This window comes from Gymnoscopelus microlampas (assembly GCF_963454915.1).
Source record: "Gymnoscopelus microlampas genome assembly, chromosome: 23".
NCBI classification, from domain to species: domain Eukaryota; kingdom Metazoa; phylum Chordata; class Actinopteri; order Myctophiformes; family Myctophidae; genus Gymnoscopelus; species Gymnoscopelus microlampas.
In genome coordinates, this window is record NC_139960.1 from 19,133,166 (window position 1) to 19,151,852 (window position 18,687).

Below are 18,687 nucleotides of genomic sequence, written 5' to 3' on the forward strand. Positions count from 1 at the left end.
CAGTTGATTTAGTCGACTAAAATGTGTTTTGGCGGTGCCTTGATGCCGTCATAATGGCTGATTTTACACTCGCTTGCACACAACTCACAACGCGTCGCAGCGCGGCGCGTTGTGAGCTTGTAGATCTGCTATTTTGAGAGTGCAACACCCGAGCGCAACACGTATGTGCACCGGGTGGCATTGAATGAGGGTTACGTTTGTTTGCCCGCGTGTGCGAGGTGAGGTCCGTCTTTCACAGCTAGTGAGTGGTCTCCTGCAACAAGTAAAGTGGCAGCAGTAACTGATGAGATTCCCTTTGTTGTTTCCGTTGTTTATGGCAAAGCTCAGATAGTCAGCCAGCCATGTTCGCTTGTTTTTCCTAAAGGGGGGGAGGGGTCGTTGTGTGTTTTTCTCCACCTCGCCCTTATCGCATGAACCCGAGCGTAAACAAAACGGCCTTTTTCCCCCCTTTTTTTGCCACTGGGTCCATGCCCTGCTGTCTCATTTGTTTGCATGTTTTAGGCTAAAGTTTACTTTGAAACCATATTCAGTACAGTACAGCCATTGATCAAAGCGTTTTTCTTAATGGTTTTGTTTTGAGCTTTCTAGTCAATAAATAACCCACTAAGACCTGAGACCGATTCTACAAAATGTCTTCTAAACCCTAACAGTTGTTTTTTTTAAACCTATGATATACAAGCTCATAGCGTGGCACTCTGTGGCGCGCTATGAGCTTGTAGATCTTCCATTTTTGAATAGCCAAAGAAATCTAAAATGACACAGATGCGTTCCCGGTCTTAAAGGGTTAAAAATGACCCAACAAATCCTTCTTTTTTTTTCATGTAAAAAGAGTTTTCAGTGTTTTGATTCGTGATGTATTTGTGTCCTGTCTTAGGATGTGCTGTACAATTCTCATAGTCCTATTCTGTCTCTCTGCACTTCTACAGGGATCTGTCTTCGAACCATCTGTCCAGACTTGAGGAATCCAGCTTCATGGGCCTCAGCATGCTGGACGAGCTTCACATAGGGAACAATCGTGTTAGCTTCATCGCAGACGGAGCTTTCCGAGGCCTCTCCCATCTACAGACACTGTGAGTCACGTTAAAAAACCCAATGGTACTCCCATTTGAAAATGAGCAATTGTAAAAGAGCAATTCCAACAATTCTAGCACTTATAAAACCATATGGTTTTAGCACTGGGATGAAAAGCTTGTCTGTGTCAGTAAAAGTGTTGTCAAACCCAAGTACCATTTTCCAGTTAACAATAACGTCGAGCGTAAAACGCATGTGCACGGGGCCCCACAAACAGTTAGCACACCATAAATGCTGGTGCCTCTCACATATCCCCCCACCATCAATCCTCTGCTCGAGTGGAAATATTCTGCCTGATTTGTTGTTGGTATGTGAAAGAGATTAACGTGTTGTGGTCTCTCTCCACACATTAAAAAAAAAAAACTCTTAGAAGCACGACTCTGACCTCAACAAGCCAGAGTCCCCCCTCAACCCACCCATCCCCCACCCCTTCCCACAGAGAGGCTCCGTAACATTTCCCCTGGTTTGGGGCTCTTAAATGGAACCAAATGTGAGCTCTGCGTAGTGAGGTCACCAGAGGGCAGGTGTGTAGTTAGGTGGACGGGGATAGCTTGAGGCCTTCAACCCGCTTTCTGTTCCCACTCCCAGCCCTCCTCGACCACAATCAGTTATACTCATGCGTATAGGGGGCGTAGCAAAGTATTAGTAAAGCTACAATGTAACTCCTTTTTTTCCTCCTTTTTCTAAAGATTTGGGCCGATTTTTAGTTATGGCCTGAAATACATTTTGGCTTTTTTAGTTGCCTTTGTCTAGATAGAGGAAATGTGTTGGCTAACGGCTCCTTTGAAGGATGGAATGCATACCCAAGTACCAATCAGACTATGTTTATATACTCTCTCAGATTAAGTTATAACAGGAAGTAGCACACATGTTGTGTTGCAGCGCTTCCTTATAAAACCATGTGCATGTGAAGGCCTTTTTCCTTTTTTTTTGCTGTGACACGCGGAAAAACTATTACAGACATGCAAAGTCCCGCAAAAAAGAAAGAAAAAAAAAAGAAAACGAGAAAAAACTTCCCCAAGTGATGGGGGCCCGCTCTGAATTTAGTCTCAAGACTTTTCCCCCTTCACACGAAATGCAAAGCCACATAAGTTTTATTAACATCGCAAACGCAGTTGTTTTCTGGGTGTGGATTTTTACGATGCGGTCTGTCTTTGTTTCTGTGGAAAGGGATCTCCAAAATAATGAAATCAGCTGGACCATTGAAGACATGAACGGACCCTTTTCTGCTTTGGACAACCTGAAGAAACTGTGAGTCGGCATGCTCTTTTCTCCAGCCTCTCGGCGATGGGATGAACCTTTTATAATCTGTGTATAATAGAGGAATCTGAGACTGCAGAGATGCTAACATAAGTAACACCGTTCCCCAGGTTTCTGCAAGGGAATCAGATCCGCTCCGTGACCAAGAAGTCCTTCTCCGGCCTGGACACGCTGGAGCACCTGTAAGTGACCCTCATGTGTTGTGTTTCTCATCGATTGTTTCAAAAAAAGACAGAGCTGTAAACTTAAGCAGGGTGAATCACAGACGCCTTAGCAGAGCTTGTTTGTGAGAACTGCACGCTCAACCTGTTTTCTACCACTCTTCCCGCTTTGATGTGGAACAAAGCTTCCATTAGTATCTTTATATGTCTGCCAGGCTATATTGATCACTGAGGCAACTGGAGAGAATGTGAGAAGTGTGTGTGTGCGTGTGTGCGTGTGTGCGTGTGTGTGTGTGCGCATGTGTGTGCGGGAGTGCGTGTGTGTCTGTGTGTGTGTGTGCACACATACTTGCTTTTGCACATATGTGCCAGAGTGTGCTTGTGGTAGTCATGCAACAGCTGCATTTGATTCTAATTAACGTTTTTTCCCAGCCTTGTCGGAGCTCAAAGGAGCCAAAGTAAAGCCTCTCCTGATGAACACAGCACAGCTCTGCCCAGATGGTTCATTGTTCTCAAGCCCAGAACCTTTTCTTCTCTCTGACTATTGACGTGTTTGCAGCTTTGAGTCTACCAAATATGCCTTGCTTGGAAATATAGTTTAGCCATTTTTCTTTCAGCTCTCTCACAAGGTTTCTCATCAACTCTTTGTTTCTTCTCTCCTCTCTCCTCAGAGATTTGAGTCACAATGCGATCATGTCTGTCCAAGGGAACGCCTTCTCCCAGATGAAAAAGCTTGAGGAGCTGTAAGTCTCAGTCCTGAAACCTTCTCATTTTTAGTTAATACACCTAATTTATAAAAAACAATGTATCAAGTTATAAAAACATGAAACCGTTGCATTGTATGTGGGGTTTCTAGCCGAGGATAATTTGCGACCCCTCTCCTTGGTTAGACTATACAAATATCTACCTGTTAAAAATAATCCAATTACAATAAGCACATGGAAGAAGCTCTAATCTAAACGGGTACAAAAGCAATAACATTCCCACATTTTAGTCATGAAAGCTATGATGTTAAGTAACATTTTAAAACATGCATAACATAATAGTGTTCGCAGTTTTGGTTTGAAATCCACTTTTTAAAACTTCGTATTTATTTTGTTCAATTGTTTAAATTCTTTAGCACTTATGATCATGTCGTGTGCCACCCACTAAGTCTGGTTCAACCTTACTGAAGTCATTCCAATTCTGAAAGTTACTAAGGTATCGTCTTACCTTGCTCTCCTTCCAGGCACCTGAACACTTCCAGCCTGCTCTGTGACTGCCAGATTAAATGGTTACCTTTGTGGGTGGCAGAGCAGGCCTTCCTGCCCTACGTCAATGCCAGCTGTGCCCATCCCCAGATGCTGAAGGGCAAGAGTGTGTTCAACGTCAGCCAAGAAGAGTTTGTGTGTGGTGAGTATGATACGCATGCACGCGCACGCTTGTGTATACACACACACGCATCCATTCACACTAGCCTTAAACTGCTGCTTGTTAAAAACAGCCATTTATCCGTGACAGGTTTTCCATTTATGAACTGACCCAGATTGTTCAGTATTTTCCCCCCAACTCCTGGACATCCTAATGAGCCCACATCATGAGGGGAACATTATGGAAACTAGCTCATGAAATTTTAACTTTTGCTGTCAGATAGAACTACTTAACGATATAATTCAGTGGTGTTTTTCCCCTTACATTCCATTTCATGAGCCATTTTGGCCCCATTTGTTATAGATGTCCGCAACTTGCATTACTTCTGATTAACTTATTTCTAGATAGAAATTCGATTTCTATTTTCAACACTGAAATGCATTATTAAGTCATTATGTTGTTATATTACATTATACAGCATATTATATCATTTTTGTATACTTAAACTGCCGTCAAATGCCAGTTTTACCCTATTAAAATAACGTCTTCTTTTCAGATGACTTCCCAAAGCCTCAGATCACGGTTCAACCTGAGACCCAGTCGGCCATCAAGGGCACCAACGTCACTTTTGTCTGCTCGGCGGCCAGCTCCAGCGACTCACCCATGACCTTTGCCTGGAAGAAAGACAACGAAGGGTTGAACGACGCGGAGATCCACAACCAGGCCCACCTGCGGGCCCAGGCGGGGACCGGGGGCGAGGCACCGGAGGTAACGGAGTACACCACCACCCTGCAGCTGCGTGACGTGGAGTTTTCCAGCGAGGGCAAATACCAGTGTGTCATCTCCAACCACTTTGGCTCCTCCTACTCCACCAAGGCCAAGCTCACTGTCAACAGTATGTGTGGAATCTGTCTGTCTTTTTACCCGTGTCTCTCTAGCCTACAGCTAATCTAATATTATGAATCACCTCAGTAAATCTCACTATAATAGCTTTACAATAACCACTTAAGCCCTATATACTTAGAATCACAGCTATTCTGTATTTTATACTTATTTTTTAAAATTGTTGCTTATAATGACATTCCTAAAGTAGGGACGCCAGGTTGAAAGTGGGGACGGTGAAGGTGGTCTGTCGTGTTCAGCCCGTTGACTATGACTCATGGTATACTCGGCATTACTGAGTGACGACCATTTTCCAAAGCATAGCGTGGTTTGTTTGATTTTTGAGTAAGCCTTTGAATTCCACAGTGCGGTAGTAAAATCAACTTGAAAAAGGCTTTAAACTTGCTTGGGATGGTTAATTCAACACAATAGAAATCCTGTATGTATGCATTATAAAAAGACATGTGTTATCATCACGTTTGAAAGCGTGGATTTGTATAGCTGAAAACAGTTAATTTAGAAAATGTTTACAAACAGCAAAATGTTTGTTAACAGCGACAGATTTATCAGCCAGAAAGGTTTATAACATTTTTTAATTAAAGAGATATATTTATGGGAATTCAATCCAAAATCACAGAACAGTGGCATGCTTTTGAAAATGGTCGGCAGTAATGTCAACTACCGTGAGTCGTTATCAATAGGCTAACATGCTAGACTAGATTGGTCCTTTAAACTTAAAGGGGAATTTTGGACTAAGGTTTTCTTACCTTTTCTATGACGTTATGATATCTTAAGGATGAATGGTACAGTAGAAAAATTTCAGAACTCCATCCCGGGTCCGCCACAGCTTAAAACGTGCGCCAATAGGCCTTGCGCTAAATCGCGTTTTTTTTTTTCTTTTTTCTTTTTTGGTGAGATCTGACGTTCATAGTGACACTATGCAACAAAAAAAAAAACTAAGTCTTGCTAGACGAGATTGAAATCTCGAGATTTCGATCTCGTCTAGCGAGACTTCTGTTTGTTTTTTTAGTTTTTTTACAGTGTTCTGTCACTATGAACGTCAGATCTCACCAACAAAAAAACAAAAAAAAAGCTATTAAAATACGCGATCTAGCGCAAGGCCTATTGGCGCACGTTTTAAGCTGTGGCGGAACCGGGATGGAGTTCTGAATGTTTTCTACTGTACCATTCATCCTAATATATCATAACGTCATAGAAAAGGTAAGAAACCCTTAGTCCAAACGATGGGTTAAATGCAGAGGACACATATGTGAAAATAATATACTGTGACAAAAAATATCCCAAAGAATTGGGAGGCCATATCATTTATTCATTCATTTATTTGAACTCCTCGTGTTCTTTTCCAGTTCTGCCATCCTTCACCAAAATGCCCATGGACCTCAGTATTCGTGCTGGAGCCACAGCCAGGCTTGAGTGTGCGGCCGTGGGACACCCCTCTCCTCAGATCGCCTGGCAGAAGGACGGCGGCACTGACTTTCCCGCCGCCCGTGAACGCCGTATGCACGTCATGCCCGAGGACGACGTCTTCTTCATCGTCGACGTGAAGACGGAAGACATCGGCGTTTACAGCTGCACCGCCCAGAACACAGCCGGAGCGATATCGGCTAACGCTACGCTAACTGTTCTAGGTGAGAAGAACGTGTTCTGTCGCTTGTCTGTTAAAACTCACAAAACGATAATTGTCACGACCACCATTTCAGTTGAAACAACCACTAATGTGAACAACGAAAAACACTTTATGGTTGTTTTTTAACCTCTTAAACCCCTGTATACTTTGACAAGTAGCGAAAATGTGACGTGTTGCGAGCTTGTAGATCTGCTGTTTTTGCTTTGTTCGTTTTTTTTTACCATTTTAAGATTTGTTTTAACCCATTAAGACCTGGAGCGCATCTGTGTGACTTTTTCATTTGAACTAAAAAGTATTATTTTACACTTTGGCTATTCAGAAATAGCAGATCTACAAGCTGATAGCGCGGCACTGAGTGCCGTGCTACGAGCTTGTAGATCTGCTATTTTTGTTTTTTTTGAAAATCTGTGCAAATCTTTGAATATATATATTCTTTTAAAGCTAACATTAACTAAAATCTTTGCTTCTGGGGGGTCCCTGTAACAAAATATTTTGAGATGGGGGTCCACGGCCAAATTCATATCATTTTGGGGGGTCCTTGACATGAAAAAGATTGAAAACCACTGATATAGAATCATACGTTTTTCAGAAAAACGTTTTAGAAGACATTTTGCAGAATCGGAACCTCAGGCCTCAATGGGTTGTTAATGAAGACACGGCCCCCAAAACAGGGAATCGAAAGTACTTTGCCCATAACGCTTTACCCCCTTATCGAATCCCCCTTTCCCCCTGTCACAGAAACGCCCTCCTTCCTGCGCCCTCTCATGGACCGCACGGTGGCCAAGGGCGAGACAGCTGTCCTCCAGTGCATCGCCGGCGGCAGCCCCCCGCCCAGGCTCAACTGGACCAAAGACGACAGCCCGCTGGTGGTGACCGAACGGCACTTCTTCGCCGCCGCCAACCAGCTCCTTATCGTGGTGGACGCGGCCGAGGCGGACGCGGGGAAGTACACGTGCGAGATGTCCAACGCGCTCGGCACGGAGCGGGGGAACATCCGGCTGACGGTGCTGTCCAACCCCAACTGTGACTCCTCCGGCGTCGTAGGGGTCGGCGGGGCGGCGAGCGGCGGCATAGGGGGCTCGTCGGACGAGGACGGCTGGACCACGGTGGGCATCGTCATCATCGCGGTGGTGTGCTGCGTGGTGGGCACCTCGCTGGTGTGGGTGGTCATCATTTACCACACGCGCCGACGCAGCGAGGACTGCAGCGTCACCAACACCGGTGAGATGAAGCACTTATTAAGTAACCCTACATACTTTCGCTATTGAAAAATATTGACAAATATTGAGAAACAGACTCTTTAGAACAGGGGGTTCCCAACCTTTCTGTTACCACAGACTGGCTCGCAGTTCGTGAAATGTTCGTGTATAGGTGGGGTCGCATCTGTTTAACCCAAACTCAACCGTACCAAAATAGAAGTTGACTGACTGCTATTTATATATTATTATATATCATTATATCATGTTATATCATTGAGCTATGGAGTTAGCCTGTATCCACAGGATTATTGCAAAAGGTAATGTCAACTAATATTTCATGTCTTTAAATGACTTTGGACAGGTGGAAAACTAGGCTATAGCTAAACTGGCAGAGTGGACAGTTAGTTGTACTCGAGTGTTGACATGAAATAATAATCCTGCTAGTGTTCCAGTAGCACGAGTGTGAAAAAAAGACAGCTTGTAGTGACTGTAGCTCGCGTCTCGCCGCTGGTTGAAAAGACTAGGATAAGGATTCGTCAGTGATCTCACTGTCAAGCGACGGTGAGATCGAGCATGGATGTACACCATACGCTCCAGGTTGGTTATAAAGATACCAAGCTAGAAGGTCCTGGGTTCGATTCCCGCAGGAGGACGCTGTGGGCACTGGGGGCGTGTCCTCTCCTCTGCGTCATCAGTAAATGTTGTGGGGACTGCGTTTGCCCCAACTGACACTCAAAGTGGCCAATCACAGCGCGTCTTTCCCGGGACTTACACGACTCTCAACTTCCGCTACAAATCCGCAGTGCATTCCCAAAGCTTGCGCATTGAAGGAGGCATGAGCTCGGCCCTGGCCTCCCTAGGTTGGCAGAGGGAAGGTAGTGCCCAGGATTACATAGACAATTGGCACTGGGTGTAAAAAATAGGGGTTATAAAATCGTGGGATAAAAATTAAGAAAATAAATAAATACATAAATAAATAAATATACCAAGGATTTGTCAGTGATATCACTGTCGTGCGACAGAATTGTTCAGACTCGGAAGTTGCCTGCACATATTTGTACAATCCATAAAGTAGGAATTCCTCGCCCGCCTTTTCACGGCCTGGTGGTACATGTCCCGCGGTCCGGCACCGGTGGTTGAGAACCGCTGCTTTACAGTATATTGACATGCCAAAAATATGTTTTAGATCAGAATTGATGAACAAAATGAGTAAATAAGTTTAAAAAAAAAATGTTTTTAACGTGGTTGCATGTGTGAGCTTACTGTATGATTGTGCTTATCATTGTGCTACAGATGAGACCAACTTGCCCGCAGACATTCCCAGCTACCTCTCATCCCAGGGAACGTTGGCTGACAGACAGGACGGCTACGTTCCCTCGGAGACTGGCAGCAGCCATCAGTATATGGCCTCCTCAATCAGTGGCTTCTACCTGCAGCCTAAAGACATGAACGGTATGACGTTCATTTTGATGTTGTGATGTCCATTATGTCCATACGCTAAATTAACTCATTAAGACCTGGAACGCATCTGTGTCACTTTTTGATTTGAGCTAAAAAGCATTATTTTACACTTTGGCTATTCAAAAATAGCAGATCTACAAGCGCGCTATGAGTAGATCTGCTATCTTGAAAATGTGTGCAAATCTTTGAATATATATTGTATTGAACATTTGTAACTCAAATCTTTCCTTCTGGGGGTCCCTGGAACAAAATATTTGAGATGGGGGTCGGCGGCCAAATACATATCATTTTGGGGGTCCTTGACATGAAAAAGTTTGAGCACCACTGATATAGAAACACACGTTTTTCAGAATACTGTTAGGATTTAGAAGAAATGTGTAGAATCGGCTTCAGGTCTTAATGGGTTAAGACGAACAAATGGCATATTATTTTGCAGCAAAACATTTCCAGTCGTTTCTATGTGGATTCTGAGATCCACATAATGTCCTAACAGAAACCTGAAGCATCATTCCATCATTTCTTTTTATGGTTTACTCTCACAGGGCTGTGTCAGTTGGATACAGGAAGTGAAACGGACATGGAGGCATCTATCGATCCACTGATCTGCCACTATCAAGGGCCCGTTGGCTCCCTGCTTCGTAGGGACAACATATACACAACAGAGCCATCTGACACCTTCACAGGTCTGTACAGCTCAGTGTTTCAGTACAGTTTAACTTTCAGTGGACTGCATTTATTAGTTCATATCAGTGTTGATTTCGTTGACTAAAACTATGACGAAAAATGTTTGTCGACTACCTTTTTTCACTGACGAAAACTAAATAAAGACGAAGCTACGATGACTAAAACTAAGACTAAAATGTTAGTGAGGGACTAGTGGAGAAGAGATCCAGTAGAACTAAAATACAAGTCGTTCTATGTTTGGTTGCACTCGGGTGTTGCGCTCTGAAAATAGCTGAAAATAGCAACCAAGTGTAAAATCAGCCATTACGACGCCATCACGGCCATTTTAGTCGACTAAATCAACTGTAGATTTAGTCGACTATAATCTTATGATATTTAGTCGACTAAAACTAGACAAAAAATGTAAACATTTCAGATGACTAAAATATGATTAAAACTAAATGGAATTTAATTCAAAAGACTATGACTAAAACTGAACCAAAATTTGCTGTCAAAATCAACACTAGTTCATATAATTTAAACCCTTTACAATTGTACTTTAATATTGTTATTCTGTTGGTGCTCGTGAGCATAACTCTTAGCCACAAATGTAAAAACAAATCTTTAAAAAAAATGTACAAAATTGAATCAAATTTCTTATTTAAAAGAAAATTGCGGTCTAGTAGATCTATTTTCGCTATTTGCCGCATGACGAGGTATATGGGGCTTAAGTGGTTAACATACTGTATTTCTCCTCCGGCTTTAGGCTGTGCCATCGACCAGAGGCCCATGTGCATTGACTCCTACAGTGGCAGTCTGAACAGGAGAAGGGACTACTATCCGTGTGGCGGGTCCCTGGCGGACCCCTTTGACCACGGCTCCTCCAGCGTGCTGATGCAGCTCCCGAACGGCAGCCTCCATCATAGTGGCCTCCACCACCAGCTGCTGGGCGACGGCCCCTCGCCCACGGACAAGGTGGACGTGAACGACTACGGACGACCTCATGAGAGGATCTCCCCCTCCAGTACCTTCATGGGTAGGTGTTAACACCCATTCGATCCTGGGGAACGCATCTCTGTCACTGTCGATTTCTTTGGCTATTCAAAAATAGCAGATCTACAAGCTCAAGAAGACCTCCAAGAAATCTTTAAAATTACACAAACGATGCTTCCCCGGTCTTAAAGAGTTAAGTCACCGTGAAGTTCTGTTCTTCTCAGCCTACATTTATTTATGTATATATTCTATTTATATTCTTTTTCTGACTTTCTTTTTTGAGTTGCCAGTTCTTTCTCTCCCTTTTTTTCCTCCCAAATTTACTCATTATGCCAATTAATTCCCTCCCGCACACACATTTCTGTGTTGCCACCGCTGTTGTATCCTAATGGCTCACCTGCCAGTGAGGAGCCCCCACCGAGAGGACGTAGCGCCGGACAGGTGCCGGCCCCCCAGACTGTAGGAGTATGAGAAAGCGACAAAGATTTACCCCCCCGGCCGGCTTCCCCCCGAACACAGGCAATGGCATTCCTATAGTTACGCAGCCAAACCGGAGATGAACCCCTAGACTCCACGGTGGTGGGCGGGTACTTTACCCCTAGACGCCACCTGAGCGCCCACCCTAGATTTTGTAACCGGTTGAACCCTATAGCGTCCCTTTGGCATGTCATAACAGGCAAACATTCTGCGAAAATAGGTGACGGGTTTCTGAGCTTATAGATATTTTCAGCAAAGAGAGAGTAAGACAGAGAACGAGAGTATAGACGCCTGGGGACACCGGTCAATACAGTGTTTAACCCATTAAGACCTGGAATGCATCTGTCACTTTTTGATTTGAGCTAAAAAAACATTATTTTACACTTTGGCTATTAAAAAATAGCAGATATACAAGCCCATATATATCTTGTATATCTGCTATTTTTGAAAAAGCGTGAAAATGTGTGCAAACCTTTGAATATATATATTTTTTAAAGCGAACATTTTTAACTCAAATCTTTGCTTCTGGGACCCCCTGGAACAAAATATTTTGAGATGGGGGTCCGTGGCCAAATACATATGATTTTGGGGGTCCTTGACATGAAAATGATTGAGAACCACTGATATAGAAACATAATACTGTCGGGATTTAGGAGACATTTTGTAGAATCGGCTTCAGGTCTTGGGTTAAGTGGTTAAGTTGTTTTGAATTCTAAATAGATATATTATAGATGGGTTGATGAATGAGTGCGAGTCTGAACTTATGGATTTTTATGTTCTCCTTCAGGAACATTTGGGAAAGCTCCCTGGAGGCCTCAGCAGGAACTCAACGCTGCGTGCGGGGCCCCTCCCCTGGCCCTGCATAACGGCATGACCCTCCACGAGAACCCATACGCAGCGCTAGACACGGACTCGGACCACGAGGACAATGTCGTTCACACTGAGGACTCCAGATCAGAGACGAACGGCAATTCTTACGAACAGTCATTTCATGGGAGCAGGACTGACCCCACTGTACATCATGGCAGCACAAGCACATAGTTTAGTATGGTGCCCTACAGAAGAAAAGAAGTGAGCTTCTTTTGACCCAAAAACAAACAAAAAAAACTTCTACCTCAGTGAATGGACACTTTTTGTGGTACGTCCAGACGTACCGGGCGATGGCCCTCGTTTCAATAAAAGACTCTGCAAATATGCAACGAGTGAATGTAAAGGACAGTGCATGCACTGTTCCCAGAAAATGCAGAAAGCGACGTGAGGAGGATATGACCGGCAAAGACTGTTCCCATGGGACAAACGTTAGTTAAAGAAGATAATGGATATATGCCTTTTTTTATACAAAGTTTATTATATTTTGTAAATTAAATGTGTACAAAACAGATTCAATTATTTTTGCTTACCTTCATTGTACAAGTGTTTTTCGTGTCATGCAATCCTGCCTGTTCAGTTATTCCAGCCTAAGCTTTTTTTGTTTTGTTTTGTTGCTTTGAATGAAGCAACTTTTTGCACATACCCAAACATAATAAAAACCCCTAAACATGTGCTGCTACATACACTGAAGTTCTGTGAGTCCCCCAATCTGTGTTTCTGTCTTTATGGGGTACAACACAACAAACACATTGATTATTTAAAAAGATGATCGATTGTAAAACATAATCAAATTTGGGAGGACATTTGTGTCAGGAAAATGCAGAAAACTTAGATTAGATTTTTTAAATTGGGGGAAACATGCTTTTCAGTTATACGATTAATTTAACCCACTTGACCCGCCCCCCTCATCTAGACTGAGTGGTAAAACATTGAGCAGCATGGAGCATTTGGAGTTTGGAAGCGCTCGTTGGAAATCACTCAACGGTCCTCTGTACCACCTGTTTCTAAATGTCACATGATGCAGCAGGCAGCAGGACGCTGGGTTTTTGAAAACGAGCGCTTCCAAACTCTTGACGCTGAGAAGAATAATCACCTGCACGGAATTTATTGACAGAAAGTAGCTCATAACACGTCTCTACGGTGGATTTTTATGAAAACTTTGCAGATAGAAAGAGGATAATTCAAGCTTTCCGTACAGCTGCCATGTTGGTGAGTTTAACGTTGTTTGATACAATCAGATAGGACTTTTCTGTTTGGATGTATGGAGCTGTCAAGGCCAGAAGGTTGTTGATCTACAAGCTCTCAGCGCGGCACTTGGTGCTGTATAATAATCACTATGTAGGGAAATATAATCTAATACTAGCAGCCCTATACTGTCTTTATCATTAACACATCACGGTGCTGTGGTGGGAGGATATGAAACAGCTTGCCGGGAGGAGGAGGAGGAGGAGGAAGGTGGGGGGCGGGGGGGGGGGGCGGGGGTGTTGATACTGGCATTTCGAAGAAGAACCACAGACCGCCAAGGACGGCATGTGCCTGTCATCAGCCCCCCCACGAAGAGAGAAAGAGAGGTAGAGAGAGAGAGAGAGAGAGATGCTATGCATGGCCAGTGGCGTAAAGTAACTTAAGTACATTTACTCAAGTACTGTACTTAAGTACACTTTTGAGATATTTTTACTTTATTGGAGTATTTCCAGTTTTCACGCGTTGTAGCTTGTAGATCTGCTATTTTCAAACATTTTAGTACTTTTACTTTTGGTACTTTAAGTACATTTTTGTACTTTTAATCAAGTACATTTGAATTCCGGACTTTTACTTGTAACAGAGTACTTCTACATTGCAGTATTGATACTTTTACTTAAGTAAAACATTTGAGTACTTTTTCCACCACTGTGCATGGCTGTTTGTGCATATTGAGGTGTGTGGCATTTGAGGACCTTCGGTCTGGCAGTGTACAGCCGCTTCTGGGTAGAGTTTGTGAAGGGCTCCTTTGGGCTAAAGACGGAAGCCCAAGTTAGGATAGCTGGTAGTGAATTTGAGTGACCTTGAGTGTTAATGGTGGTCCAGTAGAATAATAGCAATCATGAATTATTGTTTCATAAGAAAGTCACTGTAATAAAAAGAAAAAAGCACAATACGGCTGGTTCCAATCAAGCGTCAGTGAGCTGAAAGTCAAAGACCATCCCCTCGTTCCTTCTCTGATGTCTTCCTCTCTGTTTATCTCTTTTATTCACTGTCTGAAGCTCCGTTTAAAACCGTGCAGGACGGCGGTTGCTGCTTTGGGTGAATTCAGCACATGGAGGCTTCAGGGCTCCTCGGTTCATCATGACTCATTCCCCAATCCCAAACCCCCCTCTGCCCCTCCCCTCCAGCTTTATTCACATGTAGGCTAGGTTTGTTTTTTCAGGCCTCTCCTTTTCAACATGGGGGGAAAAAGGTGTGCTTGTGCACTCGGGCTAGCTGTTGAAACTTGCACTTGGAAAGCATCTTGCGGGCTCCCCGACTGCCACAGTGAAGCCGTGTTTATGAAATGGCAGATTCACTGCAGGGCCACGGCGGTGCCAGGGCTTTGGAGGGGGATTTAGTCAGAAACCCTATTCAAGGACACATGTTTGAGTCTAAAGACTGAATCTGCCAGAGTGGAAAGTATTTAGACTGAAAAGTAGTAAAACATCTTTGATTTGTAATAATTATCTGCCTCCAAGAGGTCTGTGTTTTGACTCATGGTGCTGGTTTGTGTTTGGAAATGATGACAAAGCTTTGTTTTCACAGGGTGTGTTGTTTCAGTTCTCATCGTTTTCGCCTGAGCAGTGTTTAAGTACACCTGGCTGTTGGCTGTGCTGTGCTGTCCTGGTTTGTACGAATTTACCCCACTGTAAAGGAATGAAGGGGGTTTGTTGGAAGTCTTGCCAGTTCTTTGAGGAGCTTGCGATTAAGACAAGATGGTGGAGCCACACACGTCCAAACACCTGGGAGACAGCTGCTGCTGCGAGTGCTGTCGAGGCAATTTTCAAGGACTGGTCGACTTCCTGCAAATCACGTTATCTCAGCCTGGAGTTGAGCTGGTTTAGAGTCATTGCTAAAGGTTTAGCCATTGCTAAACGTGAACCGTCATCATATGTAAGAGTTAAATGATAAACTTGGTGATCCCAGTGATCATATTTTAAAGGGTGACTTACTTGTTGTATGATATTTAGAGAAACACATTCAGGCCTTTCTAAGGTTACAGTGATGTATGGTTTGCTTGTGATGCATGTAAAAGGTGTTGGGAAGCATATTTCAACCCAGAACGGAGTAGAAGAGTCATATTTGTCCCTTCAGGAAGTCCAGCAGTATGAATGTGAGTTTCTATGTCCTGTTTATTGTATCACTTGTTTTTAGTTGTTGACAGAAATATGTCATTAGAAAGCAAGGTTGTACACTCAGCTAGTCTTAATTATGAGCGTGGACTTAATTCACCTACAAACATGTTGGTCAGACCAAAATGGTTTATTTATTCCTGTGGGAAAGTCTTTGAAACTGCTGCAATAGAGAAACAATTTGTCCTATAACAAGGAGGATGAAGGGTAGGAGGTTTCAGAACCAGGAGTCTCCTGCAAAGACTGCAGCCAGCTAGAACCTTAGCGTTTCCAGCCAGGGGGAAAAAGAAAACACTGGCCAGATTGCAGAATAATTTCCCCTCTTTGATTTTGGCTCCAGAGAAACAAGACAGGAAGTTGACTATTCCTCCAGACCACCAATGACTGGCAGCAGGGATGACTGAGTCCTGTATCCCCTGGTCTCAGATCAGCCTCTGATCTCGGTTCAGTGACCCTCTGACATTTATGAACAGCAATCGGACGCTGATCTTAGATCAGCTCCCCAGGCCAGCGTAGGTCCCCCACCCCCACCGCCACCCCCACCCCGCTGACTAAGCCCAGAAAATGAATTTAGCATGCCAGGGCCTTATCTCATTGCCAGACACTCTGAATTTTGTAGCTAATTTGCCTTCATTGTTGCCAGATGTGTCGACGTGGAGACAGATGTATATTATATTAAATAGCTAAAGGCAGCTCACAAGAATTGTTATTCTTTTGTTGTGAAGCTCAAGAAATCTTTTGGATTCTTAGTATGCCTGTGTGTTATTTCCAACATTAGTAACGCTTTCTCAAAACTAATCCTCAGCAGTTAAAGTACACAAGTAAAAAAAATAAAAGGAGCTGATTCCTTTTCACTATGTGAGGTCCTTCTCTCTCTGGGTCAGAAATCCTTACTGCTGACAACCTGTTGAAAATGGATCCACCAAGATTTGTGTTGTGCTGAGTTTATAAACCATTTCCCACTATTGATGGTTCTCGTGTGTGATCTGAGTTTGTTGGGCCAGTTTGCACAATGACAGTTTACTTTCATGGAATAATTCAAAACTACAGCTGTTTCATTTCTCGGAGAAGGATGTTTGTCCTTTATGGCCTACCACTATAAATCCCTGGCATGATTCAGTATATAGTACATCACAGATTATCAGCAAGGAGTAAGTACAGTTATTGTAGCTTGAAGAGAGGCTTACACCATATTAACCACGTAAGCCCTTTATACTTCATCATATGACGAATAGCGACATTGGGCAATTAAGCTCACAACAGGTTGCAATGCAATGCGTTTTGAGCTTGTAGATCGACTATTTCCATAACAAAAGTGCCTATACTGACATGCCCAGCATAGGGGCGCCAGGTTTAACGTGGTTTAACCACACAAAACCCAGGAGCCGTCTACATGGTCGTACCAGTCAGGTTAAACCTCATAATAGACCGCCCTATAGAACACAGAAATCCCACGGTCAATGTTCACACGAGTAACCATCGCTACAAATCCCACCGCTGACCCACCGTCGGTTCCCATCAGACCCTATCAGTCCCCAACCCTCATAAAATTCTCTATTGTCTCTCCATGGGTCCTCTGTGATTAAAAGCACATAGCCTACAAGAGTTTTGCATCTTGCAGATGTTGCAATAAATCACTAGTTGGCCCTGCCTCTGCAACTGGCTGTCTGACAAATGTTCCACAATAACTCGGGCCCCTCTACCCCACCCTCCCGTAAAAAAAAAAAAAGCACAAAAAAAAGAGCTGGAATTTCTACCCGGCTGCTTGTAACTCTTTCGGGACAATTGTAAACCCTCAGCCATGTCAGCACAGGTGGAAACCTGAGGGGTCGTAAATGAAAGCATAAAAAAAAAGAAGAAAAAAAAAAGAGAAAATAAAACGCCCACTCAAGGTTTCTCTTTCTCTCATTCTCCCATCAATGTCTTTAAACTAGCTGCTTTCCTGGCCAAGACCTCCACTGTGACTAATTCCACACAAAACGAGGGTTAAATCAGTCAGACTGCCTGAGTGCCTGTGGATGGTGGTAAGTGACACCCCCGAGCTTGTAAAAAAGACACAACCATAATGGCTGAGACGAAAACCAAGGCCATGAATCAGACTAGACACTGTCTGAACACAGTTTCAAAGCCAAACTCTTTCTCTTTCTGCAGACTTTCACACCATCAGTAGAGACAGTCATGAATGGCTTGCTCTAGTATCTGAGAACATTGGAATACTATATTGTCATTAAGTTACACCTCATGCAGGGGCAGTGTGTGACACTACATAGTACATACGTATATAACTAGAAAAGTGCGCTTCTCGAAGCACAGATCTCCGCCAGTCCGGGTTGGCTACCCAGGGCCCACAAACTTTGGAAGTCAATCATAACCAATCGGAATGGAACATGAGAAATCTGACTGATATATATATATATTTTAATGCAGAGATAATGTGTGTGCGTTTTGGACAAAATAGTAGTAGCAAAAGGTTTTGAATAAAACGCGAAATGGCAGAAAATGTAGTCTGGCACAAATAGGCAGGGCCTCAATGATGTCATGATGCAATGAATCCTGAGGAAAACATTTTTGATTGTGCGACCTACGGTTCAAGTGTTATAGGCCAAAATGTGAAGCGACCTGTTGTATGTTTGTCATGTGTGCATTTTGAAGGCTTAGAGGTGACAAAGGTATGAGGGTCCATATACAGTTGAGAGATTTATGAGGGAGATGGTGACAGCAACCTGCCAGAGGCTACAGTAGTCCACTGCACCTGGGATAGCTGAGGATTCTTTTTACAGTTTTACGCTCAATCCTAGCACGTCTCAGTTAGATAATGACAATAATCATAAAATCATATTCTATTTCTTAGGTTGTAGTCTATTTTTCAATGTATGTATCTTGTATCTGTGCAAAAGCTTACCCAAGAATTTTTAAGTACTTTAAGTGCATTTTGATACCAATACTTTTGTACTTTTACTCAAGTAAATTTTGAATTCTGGACTTTTACTTGTAACAGAGTACTTCTACATTGCAGTATTGATACTTTTACTTAAGTAAAACATTTGAGTACTTTTTTCCACCACTGGGTATATGTCTGCACTCCTACAGTAGGTGTCAAACACCTCAGAAATAATCCTAAACAAATTACCAATAAAGAGGTAATTGTTGTCTGCGTTTAGCCTGACTCAAATTATAGCCCTGGACAAATCCAGACTGGTTACGTCTATGACTGGGGGGCATCCTTTGCGAGCCACAGGAGGAGAATGACCTTGCCAGTTTAGTTTAACTCCAGGTGGTTTCCGCTCATCCTG

General features: G+C 43.3%; 1 protein-coding gene across 1 annotated transcript in view; it reads left to right on the forward strand.

The window, feature by feature from the left end:
• Window positions 1–12,706, forward strand: part of lrig3 (leucine-rich repeats and immunoglobulin-like domains 3) — a 28,022-nt gene extending 15,316 nt beyond the window's left edge. The window contains exons 8-19 of the mRNA XM_084049708.1: window positions 927–1,070; window positions 2,242–2,322; window positions 2,442–2,513; window positions 3,164–3,235; window positions 3,721–3,884; window positions 4,399–4,737; window positions 6,092–6,373; window positions 7,111–7,593; window positions 8,865–9,023; window positions 9,575–9,715; window positions 10,462–10,731; window positions 11,953–12,706. Coding sequence (XP_083905834.1) covers window positions 927–1,070; window positions 2,242–2,322; window positions 2,442–2,513; window positions 3,164–3,235; window positions 3,721–3,884; window positions 4,399–4,737; window positions 6,092–6,373; window positions 7,111–7,593; window positions 8,865–9,023; window positions 9,575–9,715; window positions 10,462–10,731; window positions 11,953–12,206 — 2,461 coding nt within the window. The 3' untranslated portion in view covers window positions 12,207–12,706. The remainder of the gene's footprint in view (window positions 1–926; window positions 1,071–2,241; window positions 2,323–2,441; window positions 2,514–3,163; window positions 3,236–3,720; window positions 3,885–4,398; window positions 4,738–6,091; window positions 6,374–7,110; window positions 7,594–8,864; window positions 9,024–9,574; window positions 9,716–10,461; window positions 10,732–11,952) is intronic.
• Window positions 12,707–18,687: the final 5,981 nt, after the last annotated feature.